Genomic DNA, 18776 nt, shown 5'->3' on the forward strand with positions numbered 1-18776 from the left:
CCAAAAGCTTTTATTTCCAAGTAAATTTGGTCTACTTTTATCTGCTACTAATTTAGCACCATGAGCTTAATATCATTTATTTAACCAGCCAGTTCATAAATATTTGTATTAAGTCCTTGTATACACTAGGCAATAATTTACTTATGACTCAAGTTTTGAATTCTTTCTTCCTTAAATTAACAAAATTTAGAACTTGTGTTTTTATCCTCAAATATTCTAATAATTTATCTCTTAAAAAAACAAACGACCCTATACTAATGAGATGACTAAAATTCCTAACAACTGTCATTGTTGTCTGACCATACTTCTTAGAACTATAATAAGTGGCAGTTTTTCTAGTTGTGGCACTTCACACACATCAATTATCCTTGTGAAAACCCTACAGACTCTTACTGAGAAATAGCAGTGCCTCCTCCAACATTCCCGAAGGAGTATAGCCTGTGACTTTGCAGTAGACCCTAGGACAGACAGCAGTGCCAAGAACAAACACCAGTGTGCGGGCCCACATTCTGGAAGGTTCTGGGAGAGAGAAGTCATTGAGTAGAAAATAAGATGATCTACGTTTCCTCCCAATCCAGCCAAGACTGCTCAATAGGTCCACAAACAGAAAAGAAACCGAAATCAATATTTATTTAGCTCCTCCAATGTCTGAGTACCAACTTGGACCCATTCTGCTAAGTTTTAGTGCTTAAAAGCCACATGACCTGGGACAAAAATGTCTCAGCACTGTACTTTTCTCATCTATAAAATGAAGACAACAACATATATTTTTCAGAATTCTCTACCATAATTCAATACATTTGTTCTTACAAAGTGCTTAGAATAGTGTCTGGCCCGAAGTGAGCATTCCATAAATATTTGCAGCTATTATTATCATCACTTCTGTCATTAATAAAAGGGGTCACACACCAATAGGACATGTTACAGCAGAACTTCAGCAAACATTCTGTTGATTTAGCTATTCTGATCATTTGGGACATGAAATCTTCATCAGAATTATGTGCAAGATCTTATTAAGCTCAGGTACTTCTCTGGAACAACACCAGTAGGTTTTATTGTTTTTCCCTGTAGGGTAAGTCTTCCTATTAAATCTAATCATGACTCATGAGGAGCCAGAGGTTTATAAACAGTGCTTTTTAGATGCCCAGGAGTTTCAAAGGGGGCCTTGATCTGTGGTCATCTTGAGGTGTCAAAATGGGCATGCTTTCCTCCCCAAATGACTCATGTCTTCTACCTGGAGGCAGGGTTGCTTATGACCTTGACAACTTCAGCCCAACTGACTGCTCCCAGTAGTTCCATGCTGGGAAGAGGAAGCTGGTGTTATCAGATGACTGCTCAGGAATGTGACCCAAAGGAGACCTTGACTGGGACAAGGAGACTGGTCGTATAGCTCTCTTTGGCTGGTTGGTTTACACAGTGACTGCAACTCTTGATGTCTATGAGCAATACTGAGGTCACCTTCAACAGTTTCTCTTCCTGTAAACAAGGCAAGGAGTGCTGTGAAATAAGCAAATGAGTGACAAGTGGGAGTCACCATCATTTCCGATCCCATTAGCCAATATGACACTATGTGCTAGCCCTGGACCTGGGTTTTAGTAACCCTTAGATATTTTTGGCTGCTTTGTTTAAAAACTGAACTTGAAAGCCATGAATACTAGTGAGGGTGGGTGGTGTAGCTGAGAGATTTCAGGATTTGAAGGGATCAAATCTCAGCCCCATTACTTAATAGCTTTGTAGCCTTGGTCTTATAACCTATCTATGTGTTATCACCCTAATTTGTAAAATGGTGATTATAATAATGACCTCAATAGATTTATGAAAGTGAAGTGAAGTGAAGTGAAGTGAAAGTCACTCAGTCGTGTCCAACTCTTTGTGACCCCATGGACTATATACAGTTTATGGAATTCTGCAGGCCAGAATACTGGAGTGGGTAGCTGCTTCCTTCTCCAAGGGATCTTCCCAATCCAGGGATCAAACCCAGGTTTCCCACATTGTATGTGGATTCTTTGCCAGCTGAGCCACAAGGGAAGCCCAGATTTATGCAAAGATGAAATTAAAAAGCATAAGGTCTGTACTCAGTAGTTATTGGTTCCTTTTTCATTATGTTGTAAGATAATTGTATCCAATCCTTCCATCCACAGGATTGTGTCGAGTGTTAGAAGACATTCACATATTCACATTGGGGTCTATCACTCCATCCACTCTAACCATCCTTGTTGTTCAAACATAGTAGACATTCTTCTGATTGAGGGCAATGAATTCAGCTGTCCTCCCTCCCTGAATGCCTTTTCTCTCAACTATGTGTATGGGCTGACTTTTTTAATCTTCTTCAACTGTGCTCAAATGTCTTCTCACTGTGGCTTATCTTGATCACCTCATTTAAAACCACAACCTCTACATTGTTCCTCACTGCCCCCTCATGACGCTATTACCAATTCTCCCAACCAGGCTCCTTTCATTTTTTAAGTACATTTATCACAGTATTCTTGCCTGGAGAACCCCGCAGAGCCTGGCGTTCCACAATCCATGGGGTCACAAAGAGTCAGACACAACTTAGCAACTGAACAGCTGCAGCAGCACTCTATAAAATCTACTTTTTATTCCCCTACTAGAATGCATAACCCACAAAAGCTAAAATCTTTATTTAAATCACTGATGCAGCCCAACGTTTGATCTATCCCAATGTTTCCATGTGCATAGTTAGGGCACAGTGTAAGTATTTTTGGATGAAGGCACCCAAGCATTTCAGACTAATCAAACCATAGAACTGACTCAGGGATGAGCTGGGCCCTGAATTACCATGCTTTTTTCACCACATTCTGAGAGCCTGGAGTGTAAGAAGGATGAAATGTATAATGGAATGAATGAAAAAGTCAGTTCAAATATAATGCAGCTCCCCAAGAGGGCTGGGACTTACTCAGGCTTAAGGAAAATCCATTATCATTATTCTCTTCTTTCTGAATATGACAACCAAACCAAACATACTGGCTTAGGATTTTTTTTCTATATTTGGCTTATGTCATATAACCAGAAGGTCAAGAAAATGTGGAGAATATTAACTACAGCCCCCAAATTTTGATATAATCATGGTGAATATATGTGTTCACTGAGTCATTAAGTTTGAATGTTGACATTTAAATTAACACTCAGTTCAGTTCAGTTCAGTCACTCAGTCATGTCCGACTCTTTGCGACCCCCATGAACCACAGCACTCCAGGCCTCCCTGTCCATCACCAACTCCCAGAGTCCACCCAAACCCATGCCCATTGAATCGGTGATGTCATCCAACCATCTCATCCTCTGTTGGTCCCTTCTCCTCCTGCCCTCAATCTTTCCCAGTATCAGGGTCTTTTCAAATGAGTCAACTCTTTGCATCAGGTGGCCAAAGTATTGGAGTTTCAGCTTCAACATCCGTCCTTCCAGTGAACACCCAGGACTGATCTTATTTAGGATGGACTAGTTGGATCTCCTTGCAACCCAAGGGACTCTCAAGAGTCTCCAACACCACAGTTCAAAAGCATCAATTCTTCAGCATTCAGCTTTCTTTATAGTCCAACTCTCACATCCATACATGACCACTGGAAAAACCATAGCCTTGACTAGATGGAACTTTGTTGGCAAAGTAATGTCTCTGCTTTTTAATATGCTGTCTAGGTTGGTCATAATTTTCCTTCCAAGGAGTAAGCACTAGAATAATGTAAATCATTTTGTAATAAAAGAGTAATACAATGAGATAATCAGTTGTTAGTTCCATATTGCTAACCATGTCATTTGAGCTTGGTTGATCAGAACATTGGTACCTATTCCAATGGAGTGATCGACCTACCTCACCCAAGGGAAGAGACACAATTGATTAAGCCCCTCTTAAGAATCTATACTTTGTTCTTAGACTTTTCTGCCCTATATAGTATTAAGAACGCATCACCTAATACAACTTTAAGGAAGTGTAACACCCTCTTAAAATTTAACAGGTGACAACATGCTCAGAGAATTTCTATAGAGTCAAATTCAAAAATGAAGAATAACTATACTTGAGTTACTAGGAGGAATGCAAATCATTAGACATAAGATAAAGAGAAATGCATGTTATAAATAAAGAAAAGAATGTGTATAGAAATCATAGAAAATTTTTGTCAAGAGAGATGAAATTCAGTTGTACTCTGTTATCACCTGACCTTTCCCTCCCTCTACTTTTAGCAATTAAAATGATGGTCTTCCCCATGAGCTCTCTCTATAATGGGTAGCTTAAGATATATTAATCTTATTATATACAACTGCTATACTCAATCATCTGTACTTAAAGTATTAATCATGCAAAGGTTTTATGTGATGCTACCATCTGATCTTGCCTCATAACAATGCATTTAGCAATTAAGTAAGCCTTTTTGTTGTCTCTGGATACTAACACATTTAAGGATTTCACAGGCTGAATTGAAGATGCCCTAGGGAAGCACTGAATCTGCATATATTCTAACCTCATCACTAACATAGTTATTCACTTATCTGATCACATAGGGTTAAAGAAACATGCAATAATTCTCTGGAACAATTTGAGGACAAAGGTGTAAATCAGTCATTACAGTAAATAATGTATGTCCTCAAAACTGTCTTTTAATGTGTGCAACAGCCGTTATGTGCTCAAAACTCAAAAACTGTATTTTAAAGTTATGGCTCCCAGGTGGCAGATAAAGCCACCAGCTTATTCATGATTCATTCTAACCTCTTTCCATAAGACTGCAACTGGGAACATGAACAGGGAATAAGGAAGCTGACCCAGACTGTATCACTGTAGATTATTCAGCTGAAAATATTTCATAAAGGCCTCTAGAGATCAAGAAGAAATCAAAATATAAGACCATAAGCCCAGTAGTATATTGTGAAAGCATGGCTAAGCAAAGATGGGGTGACCCTATAAAGAGGTTCTATGTCAATCAAAAGAGATGAAAAGCTATCTGCTTCCAAGACTCTGATGAGGTGAATATCACAGAATGAGAAATGTATTGAATGGTTAGTGCTAGCTTTTGAGGACAAGTAAGACAACCCCAGCAATTTTACAAAAGATATAAATGGGTTCAGGAAAGTCATATAATGTGTTCTTAATCCACAATTAGTTGATACCAAAGAATATGCCAGAAAAACAGAATATAGTATCTTTGCCATTAAATTATATCTGTCTTATTAGGTTCAACTAATAATTTGGGTGTTAGGTGGGTTGATACCAAGTAATTAATAGGTGAATTTTTATGCTACTTTGTCATTGCCTTTGCTTGGAATAGTAATAATTATGATGTCATTTTTATTTCAATCAGAGCATTACTGTTTCCAGGCATATATTCTTCTGCATAGACTCAGGTATTTGTACAAACAGATTACAAAACAGAGGCCCCAGGGCCTCTTCCTGTTCAGCTACCTTGATTTCTACCCTCAATTAACCACAGGGAGGTAAGTACACAGCCCTGAGAAAGAAGCCAACCAAGGGCCCACCATCACCAGTGTGATTTTAGACACTGAACACTGGCACAGACTTTAATTCAATCACTTGGAGAAGCAGTAAAAATATGGATCCAGATTACTAGTCACCTACTAGTCACCAAACGCATGGTTCTGGTCACACAGCGAAAACTCACAAACTGTAAAGTCACAGTTGAGACTGCTGCAGCCAATTAATCAACAACACCCAGACAGTTACGGTCAAGAGTCATCCAGCAGTCAACTCTTACCCAAGGCCTTAGAGGTCATTAATGGCTGACCCAGACAAGAACCAAACTTTCTTCATGTAACAACAGGACTCTTTCCAGCCATTCTTTAATCATGAGAATTGTGGTGCTCTGAAAGAGATTTTTTTGTACATATTTTATATCTTTATATGAAAATACATAATATTACTTGCTTAAAAATATTGTATATATTTTTCTGAGTTCTAGGTAGCCCACCAGGCTCCTCAGTCCATGGAATTCTCCAAGCAAGAATACTGGAGTGGCTAACCATTCCTTTCTCCAGGAGATCTTCCCTACCCAGGGATCAAATCCACATCTCTTGCATCTCCTGCATTGCAGACAGATTCTTCACCATCTGAGCCACCATGAAAGCTACAAAATTGGTTTAAACTAGATCATTTTTGTGTGCTCAGTCATGCCCAACTCTTTGCAACCCCATAAACTGTAGCCCACCAGGCTCCTCTTGCATGGAATTTCCTTGACAAGAATACTGAAGTGGGTTGCCATTTTTTTCTCCAGGGGATCTTTCTGACCCAGGGATAGAACCTGTGTCTCTTGCATCTCTTGCACTGGCAGGCAGATTGTTTACCACTTGTGCCACCTGGGATACTACTCACATTTAAGTAAACTTGCACTATGAACTCTGGTTGAAATTTCAAAGACCTTGGTTTACTTTGAAACTGTAAGCTGTTTACAAATCTTAAAAGTCCTGAGCTAGACTTTCTTTTGTTTGTTTACTTAAGAGGACAAATAGCCCTAAACCTCAAGCTGTTAATGCTGAGGATATAAATCAAGGTCATAGAAAATACCAAATGACCACAACTTCAGCCAGTAGCAAATTTCATATGCTGGAGTGGCTGAAAAGCTTAAAAGTAAATATAAGGCAAGAAAGAGAGAGGATAAGAAAGAAGAAAAGTTGAGGAGATAAATTTTTCCTGTAAAGCTCCTCTGAATTACCTTTTTTTTTTTTTTTAAATGACAGATGCTGACTTATATAGGTAAGCCAGAATGACTGAGTTAATCTTTCAAAAAACTGCTTATGTATCCAGATGCTATTTTTTACCCTCAGAAGAGCAGTTTGAAGCACTTAGCACTCAACCAGGAGGTAGTTTTGCTGAAAGGTACATACTTTCTTCACATTTGCATACATACTGGACTGTGGTCCCAGCTACAGTTCCAGAGTGCCTTTCACTCAGGATATTTCTACCCTTCTGTACTGTTTATAGCATCATAGAAAGATTTACAAGATGTACTCTCCTGGCTGTGTCAAGACTTATTGGAAGATCCAACTCAGCAGATTGTAAACGGTAGCTTCTTTTTTTTTTGTTTTTATTTTCTGTTGCATAACCACAGGCAACTCAGACAGAATGAACTTGCTGGTTGTTCCTATAGGACTTTTAGTATTCCCATTTAAAATAGGACACATTTAAGAGTAAGACCGCTTCAAAATGGTTGTAATCTAGCTGGTTGAACAAAAGGCCTTTAATCCACCTAAATCAATGCACATCAGTGGTTTCTGAGCTCAAATTCCAAGCAACTGGAAAATGTATACATGACAAGTCAGTGACCAGAAACAATTCTGGGAGAACTGATTACTGCGGTGATAGCTGTGATAAATACAAGAGCTCTTAGGGAAAAGGTTTCAAAGTCTTATAAAACCACTAATGATATAATGATATTTTGTTTTGTTTAATTACCAGTCATAATGCAATGTAATTAAACCCAGTGGCAGGAGGATAACAGTACCAAGATACAGACAATTAGGTTAGTCACAGCACATGTAAGATATATTTAGGCACCACATAAATCTTCTGATGGGAAGGACCTAAGCATTTTTCTTACATTTATCAGAATAAAAAGTTCAAAGTTTCTATATTTTCAGCAATAGGATAAACTGCCAATGACAGTGTTTCTAAACATTGGATACTAACATTAACTGACCTTTACAGAATTGGATTTGAAAGTCTAAGCATTATTTCCTCTAGTTCAGATGCTTAAGAGAAACTCTGGGTGAGAAATAAGAAAAATATTAAAGAGTAAACATGTTCTTTTAAAAATTGACTTGTAGCTCATTATATATTCTAGGTAATAATAACTTTTTGGATATATAATGCAACTATTTACTCCCAGGTCTGCAGCTTCACTTTTTTTCCTTGTTTATAACTATTTTTGACAGGCAAATTTTAAAATTTTAATTGCAACACATTTATCAATTTTCTCATATGGCTCACACTTTGTATCATATTTAAGAATACGTAGCCTGCCATGTTGCAACCATATTTTCTTCTAATAAAGATTTATTTTTTCATACTGAAGTTTTCAGTCTCTCTTAGGTTCATTTTTATGTTTTGGGTGAAGTTGAGACTAAATTTACAGTATGTGAACCGTAACTTCCAGATGTTCAAGCTAGATTTAGAAAAGACAGAGGAACCAGAGATCAAAATACCAACATCCACTGGAACATCAAAAAAGCAAGAGAGTTCCAGAAAACTATCTACTTCCTCTTTATTGACTATGCCAAAGCCTTTGACTATGTGGACCACAGCAAACTCTGGAAAATTCTGAAAGAAATGGGAATACCAGACCACCTGACCTGTCTCTTGAGAAATCTGTATGCAGGTCAGGAAGCAACAGTTATAACTGGCCATGGAACAACAGACTGGTTCCAAATAGGGAAAGGAGTACATCAAGGCTGTATATTGTCACCCTGCTTATTTAACTTATACGCAGAGTACATCGTGAGAAATGCTAGACTGAATGTAGCATAAGCTGGAATCAAGATTGCCAGGAGAAATATCAATAACCTCAGGTATGCAGATGATACCACCCTTATGGCAGAAAGTGAAAAAGAACTAAAGAGCCTCTTGATGAAAGTGAAAAGAGGAGAGTGAAAAAATTGGCTTAAAGCTCAACATTCAGAAAACTAAGATCATGGCATCTGGTCCAATCACTTCATGGCAAGTAGATGGAGAAACAGTGGAAACAGTGACAGTGTTTTTGGGGGCTTCAAAATCACTGCAGATGGTGATTGCAGCCATGAAATTAATAGGCATTTGCTCTGTGAAAGAAAAGCTATGACCAACCTAGATAGCATATCATTACTTTGCCAGCAAAGGTCCATCTAGTCAAGGCTATGGTTTTTCAAGTAGTCATGTATGGATGTGAGAGTTGGACTGTAAAGAAAGCTGAGCGCTGAAGAATTGATGCTTTTGAACTGTGGTGTTGGGGAAGACTCTTGAGAGTCCCTTGGGCTGCAAGGAGACCAAACCAGTCCATCCTAAAGGATATCAGTCCTGAATATTCATTGGAAGGGCTGATGCTGAAGCTGAAACTCCAGGACTTTGGCCACCTGATGTGAAGAACCAACTCATTGGAAAAGACCCTGATGCTGGGAAAGATTGAAGGCAGGAGGAGAAGGGGATGACAGAGGATGAGATGATTGGATGGCATCACCGACTCAACGGACATGAGTTTGAGTAAACTCAGGGAGTTGGTGATGGACAGGGAAGCCTGGTGTGCTGCAATCCATGGGGTTGCAGAGTCGGACACGACTGAGCGACTGAACTGAACTGAACTGGAACCATTTACTTTTCCAAGGAAATCCACTGACTCAACACTACTTTTTTAAATAGACTGTCTTTTTCTTACTGTTTTTAAATATATAAATGTTTATCATTTATATATCCTTTATATATTTAATAGCATTTATATAATTAGATGCTGTATTGTTACAAATTTATATTTCTATGTCATTTTTATATCATCTATATCATTGCTATCAAGTCCTTATACATTCATGTATGTACTTTACAATTTTTTCATTTATATATCATCTATGTCATTGATATCAAGTCCTTATACATTCACATATGTACTTTACAATTTTTTTCTCCATTACATGTCTATTTTTTTCTTTACTATATAACTGCTTTAATTTCTATAATTGTATAAAAAAATCTTGATATCCGGTAGCCAGCCATTCTTCAAATGTGTCTTGACTTTTCTTATTCTTTTGGTCTTCTGTATTATTTTAGAACTAGATTTTTTCCAATTTCCTACTGTTTTCCAGTCTTTCCTGAGGAGCTCTTTTGAACATTAGGATCTTCCTTCAACACTCCTGTAGTTTACAATGGTGTTTTAGTCTTGATTCCAGCTTATGCAGAATCTCGAGATCAACCAGAGAGGCAACGAGAACATTCTCAGGTCCTTCCTGGGGATGCACAAAACATTGCCAAGTGTGTATGGCCTTCTAGATCCCCAGAAATATGTCAGAGCTTTTCAAAGCCCACTGTGGGCTTCTCATTTCCCATATTTTTTTTTAAGTATTTTAGCCAACTTTTTGCCTGCCCCTACTGGAACCAATGCCTATGGATGGCATCTGTGAGAGGTGCTGCTGATTGTAGTAAGGATAGGCATCTCCTTACTGAGGGAGGCTGTAACTGAATCAGAAGTTGGTCATCTCACAGCACAACAAGCCAATACTCGGGAGATGAGGTGTTGAGGCAAGAAATAGCAGCTTTATTTAGAAAACCAGGCATTTGAGAAGATAGTGGGCTAGCACTCTAGAGTATCATCTTATGGTGGTCTGGATGTCAGTTTAACAGAGAGAGGAAGGTGAGGAGTTAAAGTAAAAAGGCCATAAATCTTGTAAAATATCTCCCGGATTGGCCTGTTTCAGGGAAAGGATGTGTTAATTTCTTCCTTTCTGCAGCCCTTCACAAGTGGACAGGTCAGAATGTCTCCTTGTGTGCTGAACAAAAGCACTTTAGTTTAACATTCAGGCAGGAGGGGCAGGATTCCCTGAGGCAGGCCATTATGTGTGTTTACAGCTATAGACAGCGTCTTTCCAGTGATTATAGGAACAAAAGCAACGGATAGCAAATGTTAAAGTAAAACAAACAGATCCAACACAGTCAGGTTCTGCTCTTCCCTGATATAAGACTTGACTCAGGTCAAGCCACAATAAACTTTCTCAGGGAGCTACCATGCAGGTCATCTAATGAAAATTCTCTGGAGATAAAGCTTTTGGGGGAGTTCCAACCTCTTTCCCTTCCTTCCAGTAGCTGCTAGGCTTAAGTTTTAACAGTTACCATGTTTCTGAGGTTGCTGGTTTTTTAAACTACTGAGACGCTGAGGAGAGAGGAATGAATGGAAAAGGACAAGTTAAAACACCACAAAGCTTGCTGTTCTTATTCTAAGTCAGTTGCTTTTCTTGAATGAATTCTCCTCACACTGCTGCCAGGCTTTGGTTTATTCAGTTCAGTGTCAGTTCAGTCGCTCAGTCGTGTCTGACTCTTCATGACCCCATGAATCGCAGCACGCCAGGCCTCCCTGTCCATCACAAACTCCCGGAGTTTACTCAAATTCATGCCCATCGAGTCAGTGATGCCATCCAGCCATCTCATCCTCTGTTGTCCCCTTCTCCTCCTACCCCCAATCCCTCCCAGCATCAGGGTCTTTTCCAACGAGTCAACTCCTCACATGAGGTGGCCAAAGTATTGGAGTTTCAGCTTCAGCATCAGTCCTTCCAATGAACACCCAGGACTGATCTCCTTTAGGATGGGCTGATTGGATCTCCTTGCAGCCCAAGGTACTCTCAAGAGTCTTCTCCAACACCATAGTTCAAAAGCATCAATTCTTCGGCACTCAGCTTTCTTCACGGTCCAACTCTCACATCCTTACATGATCACTGGAAAAACCATAGCCTTGACTAAATGGACTTTTGTTGGCAAAGTAATGTCTCTGCTTTTTAATATGCTATCTAGGTTGTTCATAACTTTCCTTCCAAGGAGTAACTGTCTTTTAATTTCGTGGCTGCAGTCACCATCTGCAGTGATTTTGGAGTCCCCCAAAATAAAGTCTGACACTGTTTCCACTGTCTCCCCATCTATTTCCCATGAGGTGATGAGACCAGATGCCATGATCTTAGTTTTCTGAATGTTAAGCTTTAAGCCAACTTTTTCACTCTCCTCTTTCACTTTCATCAAGAGGCTTTTTAGTTCCTCTTCACTTTCTGCCATCAGGGTAGTGTCATCTGCATATCTGAGGTTATTGATATTTCTCCCAGCAATCTTGATGCCAGCTTGTGCTTCTTCCAGCCCAGCATTTCTCATGATGCACTCTGCATATAAGTTAAATAAGTAGGGTGAAAATATACAGCCTTGATGTACTCCATTTCCTATTTGGAACCAGTCTGTTGTTTCATGTCCAGTTCTAACTTGCTTCCTGACCTGCATACAGGTTTCTCAAGAGGCAGGTCAGGTGGTCTGGTATTCCCATCTCCTTCAGAATTCTCCACAGTTTATTGTGATCCACACAGTTGAAGGCTTTGGCGTAGTCAATAAAGCAGAAATAGATGTTTTTCTGGAACTCTCTTGCTTTTTTGATGATCCAGAGGATATTGGCAACTTGATCTCTGGTTCCTCTGCCTTTTCTAAAACCAGCTTGAACATCTGGAAGTTCTCGGTTCACATATTGCTAAAGCCTGGCTTGGAGAATTTTGAGCATTACTTTACTAGCATGTGAGATGAGTGCAACTGTGCGATAGTTTGAGCATTCTTTGGCATTGCCTTTCTTAGGGATTGGAATGAAAACTGACCTTTTCCAGCCCTGTGGCCACTGCTGAGTTTTCCAAATTTGCTGGCATATTGAGTGCAGCACTTTCACAGCATCATCTTTCAGGATTTGAAATAGCTCAATTCGAATTCCATCACATCCACTAGCTTTGTTCATTATTAAGAGTTTTTAAAAAGCTGATTTTGATAATTTTTGCCAAAATTCTTGCTGTTTTATGGAAGAATGGATTTTCAGCTGCCTTAACTCTGTGTTATGATGTTTGTGTTTCCACATTCATATGTTAAACTCCTATCCACACCCCCTCCCCCCACACACACACCATGTAATGGTATTAAAAGCTAGAGACTTTGAGAGGTAATTAGGTTTAGATGAGGTCTTGATGATGGAGCCCCCACTATGAGATCAGTGTCCTCATAAGAAGACATATCAGAGAACTTGCTTCCTTGTGTATGAGGACACAGCAAGAAAATGGACACTTAGAGAGTTCCCACCAGAACCTGACCATGCTGGCATCTTGATCCTGGACTTCACAGCCTACAGAAGTGTGATTAAATAGATGTCTCTTGCTTAAGCCACCCAGTCTATGGTATTTTATTACAGTAGCCAATCACTCTATAAGTTCTTCCCTATTTTTCCATTTTAACTGTCATAAGGGCTTCCCTGATAGCTCAGTTAGTAAAGAATCTGCCTGCAATGCAGAAGACCTGGGTCTGATACCTGGGTTGGGACAAAGATCCTCTGGAGAAGGGAAAGGCTACCTGCTCCAGTATTCTGGCCTGGAGAATTCCTTGGGGTCCCAAAAAGTCAGACATGACTGAGTGACTATCACTTCACTTCACTTTAAGAGCTTCATTTAGGGGGAAATTTCTTCTCATGCTCTTTGCCCATTCTATTGTAATATTAGATCTATTTAATATTAGATGAAAAATAGTCTTTGGAGCTTAGCCTTTCTCTCTTTGTGCCTGTAGTTCTTAAGTTCTTGGTCAACTTTCAACAGAGACACTGCCTCCTCCAAGGAGACTTTTCTAAGTCCCTATTTTCCTCCTTCTGGGATGGGTTAAGTGTCTTCCTCTATGCTGTTTCTTTATATTCTCATAATGTCCATGCACATCTTTGTTATGGAATTAATGAGATACATACTCACTCCAGTATTCTTGCCTGGGAAATTCCATGGACAGAGGAGCCTGGAGGACTAGTCCATGGGGTTGCAAAAGAGTCAGACACAACTTAGCAAGTAAACAACAAGAATTTAGGATACACTGTACTGTAAGGGTTAAGTTTTCCACTATTTATACCACTGGCCTGTGGTAAACTCTTGCAAGCATAGACTGTGTTCTATATCTATGCTAACACAAATGGCTTCTGGTAAAATCAACAGATTTTCCTTGAAAAAAAAAAATGAATAAATGGTATCAATTGAAATTTCACCTGGTTTGGACAACAGAGAGAAAGAAATCAGGGGAAAAATTTAAGCATCATTGCCATTCTGGGACTTATTAAAAATAAATACTCTATAATGATCTTAAATAGAAACACCTAGATATAATTCAATAATGCTTTTTTAAAATAATGTTTTTATTTTGAATACTCTTATTCTGCTTTAATATTAAATTTGACTCTCATCATTGGATGTTCAAAAGCTTTGCCTTGTATATAGTTCTCAGTCATTGCTAAGTCGCTTCAGTCATGTCCGACTCTGTGCGACCCCATAGACGGCAGCCCACCAGGCTCCCCATACATGGGATTCTCCAGGCAAGAACACTGGGTTGCCATTTCCTTCTCCAATGCATGAAAGTGAAAAGTGAAAGTGAAGTCGCTCAGTCATGTCAGACTCCCAGCGACCCCATGGACTGCAGCCCACCAGGCTCCTCCATCCATAGGACCCTCCAGGCAATAGTACTCTTATTTGCTTTTTCCAACAAATCAATTTATACGAAACCTACAAAATATCTGCTAATCCCAGGAGGTTCTGAAAGTATCAACACTTGTTATTTGCACTTGAAAAAAATTACTTTCTGTTGCATGCACCTGGCCTTAGCTGTCACAAGAGAGGTTATGACCACTGGATACACATTAACAACCTCAACAGACCTAGGACAATGAATCTCCAAATAAAGATTTCTCAGGAAGCTAAATTGTACCCCAATAGATAGCTAATAAATGAAATGATTTCCTTGGTAACAACTATAGACTTTTGCATTTTGAATCAGACTCACATCTCAGCATCAGATGTATTAAGCCATATCTTTCTAAAGAATTAAAGCATTTTTTATGGTGAATAATCCTTTTTTTGGTCACTTTTTATTTTGTATTGGGATATTGCCTATTAGAGCTTCCCAGGAGGTGCTATTGGCAAAGAACCTGCCTGCCAATGCAGGAGACACAGGAGACCTGGGTTTGATCCCTGGGTTGGGAAGATCCCCAGGAGGAGGGCATGGCAACCCACTCCAGTATTCTTGCCTGGAGAATCCCACGAACAGAGGAGTCTGGCAGTCCACGGGGTCGCAGAGTCAGACACGACTGAAATGACTTAGCACACATGCACATAGCTGATTAACAATGTTGTGATAGTTTCAAATGAACAGTAAAGGGACTCAGCCATATATATATTAAAAAAAATTTTTTTAATATCCAGAGGGAATCTTTACATTTTTCCAATAAAAATATTGAGAGTTTTAAAATAGCTTCTGAGAAACAAAAATGATCATGAAGTCTCACATTGAGCCTCTACTGAACTGTGTCAAAATCATTTTGGAATAAGCCAAGATATGAATAAACATACGAATACATCGACTATAAGAAAGGCAGGAAATTGTGGTAGAGCAGAAACGACTGGATATACTGGCATGAATAAGAAGTGCTAATCGATGCCTGGAATGCAGCTAGAATATCTATAAAAATTTATCAGTAAACTACACATGCAAAGAAGACAATCATTTTAAGACTCAAATTTGCAAAGTCAATAGGCCTAGAGCACTTATGAATCTTTTATTAATCCAGTCTAAGACAACATGTATAATATTGACAAATGCTTTTGCAGTCCATGTTAATTTAATGAGCTCATCTTGAAGAATCCTCATTGATTACTTAGAGTACTCAAGCCTCCCTTTAACTTTTTGATTCTTAGCAACGTGGCTTTTGCATTGTCTATTTATGGTTAGACATGACATTGAAGTATTTCAAACTTGTCATTTCATTCTCCCTCAGGGCCAAAAGGAAATCACTGTGAGCATCAGAACTATCTGAATTCACCAGCCCCATGGAACGGGGCACCACAGCTGAGAAAGCAATTGTTTTGGCTGGAAGATCTGACTGCTGTTCCCTGGTGGCTCAGATGGTAAAGAATCTGCCTGCAATGCAGGAGACCTAGGTTCAATTCCTGGGTCAGGAAGACCTCCTGGAGAAGGGAATGGCAACCCACTCAAGTATTCTTGCCTGGAGAATCCCATGGACAGAGGAGCCTGGCAGTCTACAGTCCGTGGGGTCACAAATAATTGGACAAGACTGAGCGACTCACACTGCTACTAACTACTAGTTTATAACTGCTGTGCTACTGGGTTATAGCACAGCTCAACAATGAGGAAAAGAATACAAAATCTGCTTTTGTACTCAACATACTCAGTTGCTACAGAATAAAATCTCTATTTATTCTCACTTTCCAGGGGGGATTTCAAAGTTTTGATTTTCATAGAAAGGAAATGCTGTAAATGTTTAATTGTGTTAATAAATAGGAATGATTATATTCTAGTTAATGCTAAATTATGAAGTTTGACATCTCATTACTGGTATCAACATGTGTGATATAATCACAAGCTTACCTTCAGATAATATGATCTTTATTGAGCATGAGTAATCTTGCCTCATTCCCCAACTCTCCAAAGCAAACAAAATTCCTGTTCAAAGGGCTGAAATCCCACTTTATGGAGAAGTCAATCTTTATCAAGTAAGCACTGCTACCCCCAGAAGCTTCTTGTTCAAATACAAACGATCCTGAAAATGTTGCAGGAACAGGGCAACTTCCAGGGCCCAAAAGTGGGCCCTTGTCTGGTACTCTGAAGAGGAGAGAAGACAAGCTTGCTGACAGAGCAAGAGACTTTATTGGGAAGCGTTGCCTGGGTGGGCAGCAGGAGGGTAAGGGAGCCCAGGAGAAGTGCTCTGCCAAGTGGTTCTTAGTCTCAGGTTTTATGACAATGAGATTAGTTTCCTGGTTGTCTCTGGCCAATCATTCTGACTCAGGGTCCTTCACGGTGGAGCACGCATGGTTCAGCCAAGATAAATTCCAGTGAGGAGAATTCTGGGAGGTGGTAGGACATGTGGCATCTCCTTTTGATCTTTCCTGTACTGTTCTGGTTGGTGGTGGCTTATTAGTTCCGTGTTCCATAATAGGATCTTCTGTCCAAAATAACTCTGCAAATGATTACTATAGAGTCTGGCCAGGGAGGGTGGTTTCAGTCTGTGTGTTTTCCCTGACAAAAACAGAGTATATGAAGGCTTGGAGATCTTTAATAACAGTGTAGATTAGTTTATTGGTGGTTTTTGTTTGTTTGTTTGTTTTGGCTTCAGGGGAATTGGGAAAGAAGAATTCTGAGGCTTGTGGATGGCTGGACAGCTTAGGTTTCACCTGTAGACTTAGAGTCCTGGGATCAGGGAAGAGAGAGTGGGACATACTTGCCTGGTATACTTTGATGAGACAGAAAAGAGAGACACCAGCTAGCAGTCTTCTCCAACAACCCTTATCTTTCCTGGAGGCCTCTGCACTTGCTATTCCCTTGAAACCTTCTACTCCCCTGTCCCAACTCCATCCCTACCCCTCTGTCTGCCTAATGCTTATTCAACCTTTGGGTCTTAGCATAAATGCTACTTTTTCAGACAAGTCTTTTCTGGCTTCTAAGATTAGGATGCTATTATGGAACACTGAAATTTTCCACTTTTGCATATAACAAATGCCAATTAATTATTTGTTTAATTATATTTTGATATCATCTTCCCAAATGAACTATAAGCATCATCGTGGCAGGGCCATGGCTGCCTTACTTACCATCATTTCCCAGCCCCTAACACTCTATAAATACTTCAAAAATACATGTAGACTGATTGGTACAATGCGTATAAACACTTAAAAAATATATGTGGATTGTTTGGTGCAATGCGCATGCATGCAGTCATCTTGGAAGTGGTGTATTATAGCAGCAAGTTCTCATGGCACAAGGCTGATGAATATTCAGGTGGCGGTGTAAGCCTGGGAAGGATCTGGACAGGGATGAAAAGGGAAAAAAGGGAGACAGATTTCAATTTCATAATCTGCAGCAAAATACACAGCCTTCTTGAGTTTCATCTTTAAAATGTGGACAATGACCCTTACTTTGCCAGGTTGCTGTGGGAAGGTGAGAGGATACAATGCAGCACTGGCATAGGGCAGACAATCAATAGCTCTTAATGTTAATTTTGCTAATACTTTTTCTACTACTGTTTCTCAGTTCATATTCTCTCTCTTCCTAAACTAGTAACTTCCCAACAGAGGGTCACTGGAGGCTCTGCAGACATAGGAAATGATGGGCAGTAAGTGAAAGTTGGGGGGCGAGGGCATCAATCAAAAGGCTGAGCTGAGCCATAGTGACCACGCCAGGGAACTGAACCTGAAGAATTCACATGTGCTTCTAAGAACAGTGTCAGAGGAAGAATGACAATCAACAGAGGATTGTTCATATACCCAGTGAGGCAAAGTGACTTCAGAGGGACCCAGAGAAGTTCTTATATAATCTGATAAAGGAAGAGAAGTAAAAGCACAGACCACACCCTTCTGCCCTATGCAGTCAGCCTCTCAAGCTAAAGATCTATCAGCACTCTGGGAAAAGGAAAATATGAGATCCATACTGAAGTTTTATTCATTTTTAAATTTTTATTTGCTTATTTTTTAGGTGCGTTGTGTCTTAGATGCGGCACTTGGATCCTCATTGTATCATTCGGGATCTTTTATTGCGGCGCACAGACTCTCTAGATGTGGCAGTGGGCTCAGAAGTTGTGTGTGGGCTCAGTTGCTCTGCGGCATGTGAGATCTCAGTTCCCTAATCAGGGATCGAAGCTGTGTTCCCTGAATTGCAAGGCAGATTCTTAACCACTGGCCCATCAGGAAAGCCCCAGACTGGAGTTTTATATTGAATGAGATTGTGTTTTGCAAACAACCTAAAGGTATAGAATCATCCTAAAATGGTCTTAAGAGGCAGGAAAGGGGGGTTTAATTTAGTACCGCTAGAGGCAGAGATTTTGGGAAAAAAAGCTAAAAATCATCAAGGGAGCAATACGTGATGGATTTTCTTTCCTGGACATTTGGCTTACTGACCAGTGGGCTCTTCTGAAGCTCTAAGCCAAAAAATATATTTTTTGAAAGCATACTTTGCCAGCCTATAGTACATGCTGCAGAACTTCCTTGAAAAACAAAAACATCCTGTGTCTCTCTGGAGGGAATGAGAAAAGCACAACTTG

The 18776-nt window shown here is 39.7% G+C and overlaps 1 protein-coding gene across 1 annotated transcript in view; it reads left to right on the forward strand.

Annotated features, from left to right (window-relative positions):
* The window catches only part of PTGER3 (prostaglandin E receptor 3), a 237919-nt gene extending 221942 nt beyond the window's left edge, over positions 1-15977 (forward strand). Inside the window, exon 3 of the mRNA XM_043878852.1 lies at positions 15501-15977. Within this exon, the coding sequence (XP_043734787.1) occupies positions 15501-15539 (39 nt within the window). The 3' untranslated portion in view covers positions 15540-15977. The remainder of the gene's footprint in view (positions 1-15500) is intronic.
* The last annotated feature ends 2799 nt before the right edge of the window (positions 15978-18776 follow it).

Source organism: Cervus elaphus, chromosome 20 (genome assembly GCF_910594005.1).
Source record: "Cervus elaphus chromosome 20, mCerEla1.1, whole genome shotgun sequence".
Classification (NCBI taxonomy): Eukaryota; Metazoa; Chordata; class Mammalia; order Artiodactyla; family Cervidae; genus Cervus; species Cervus elaphus.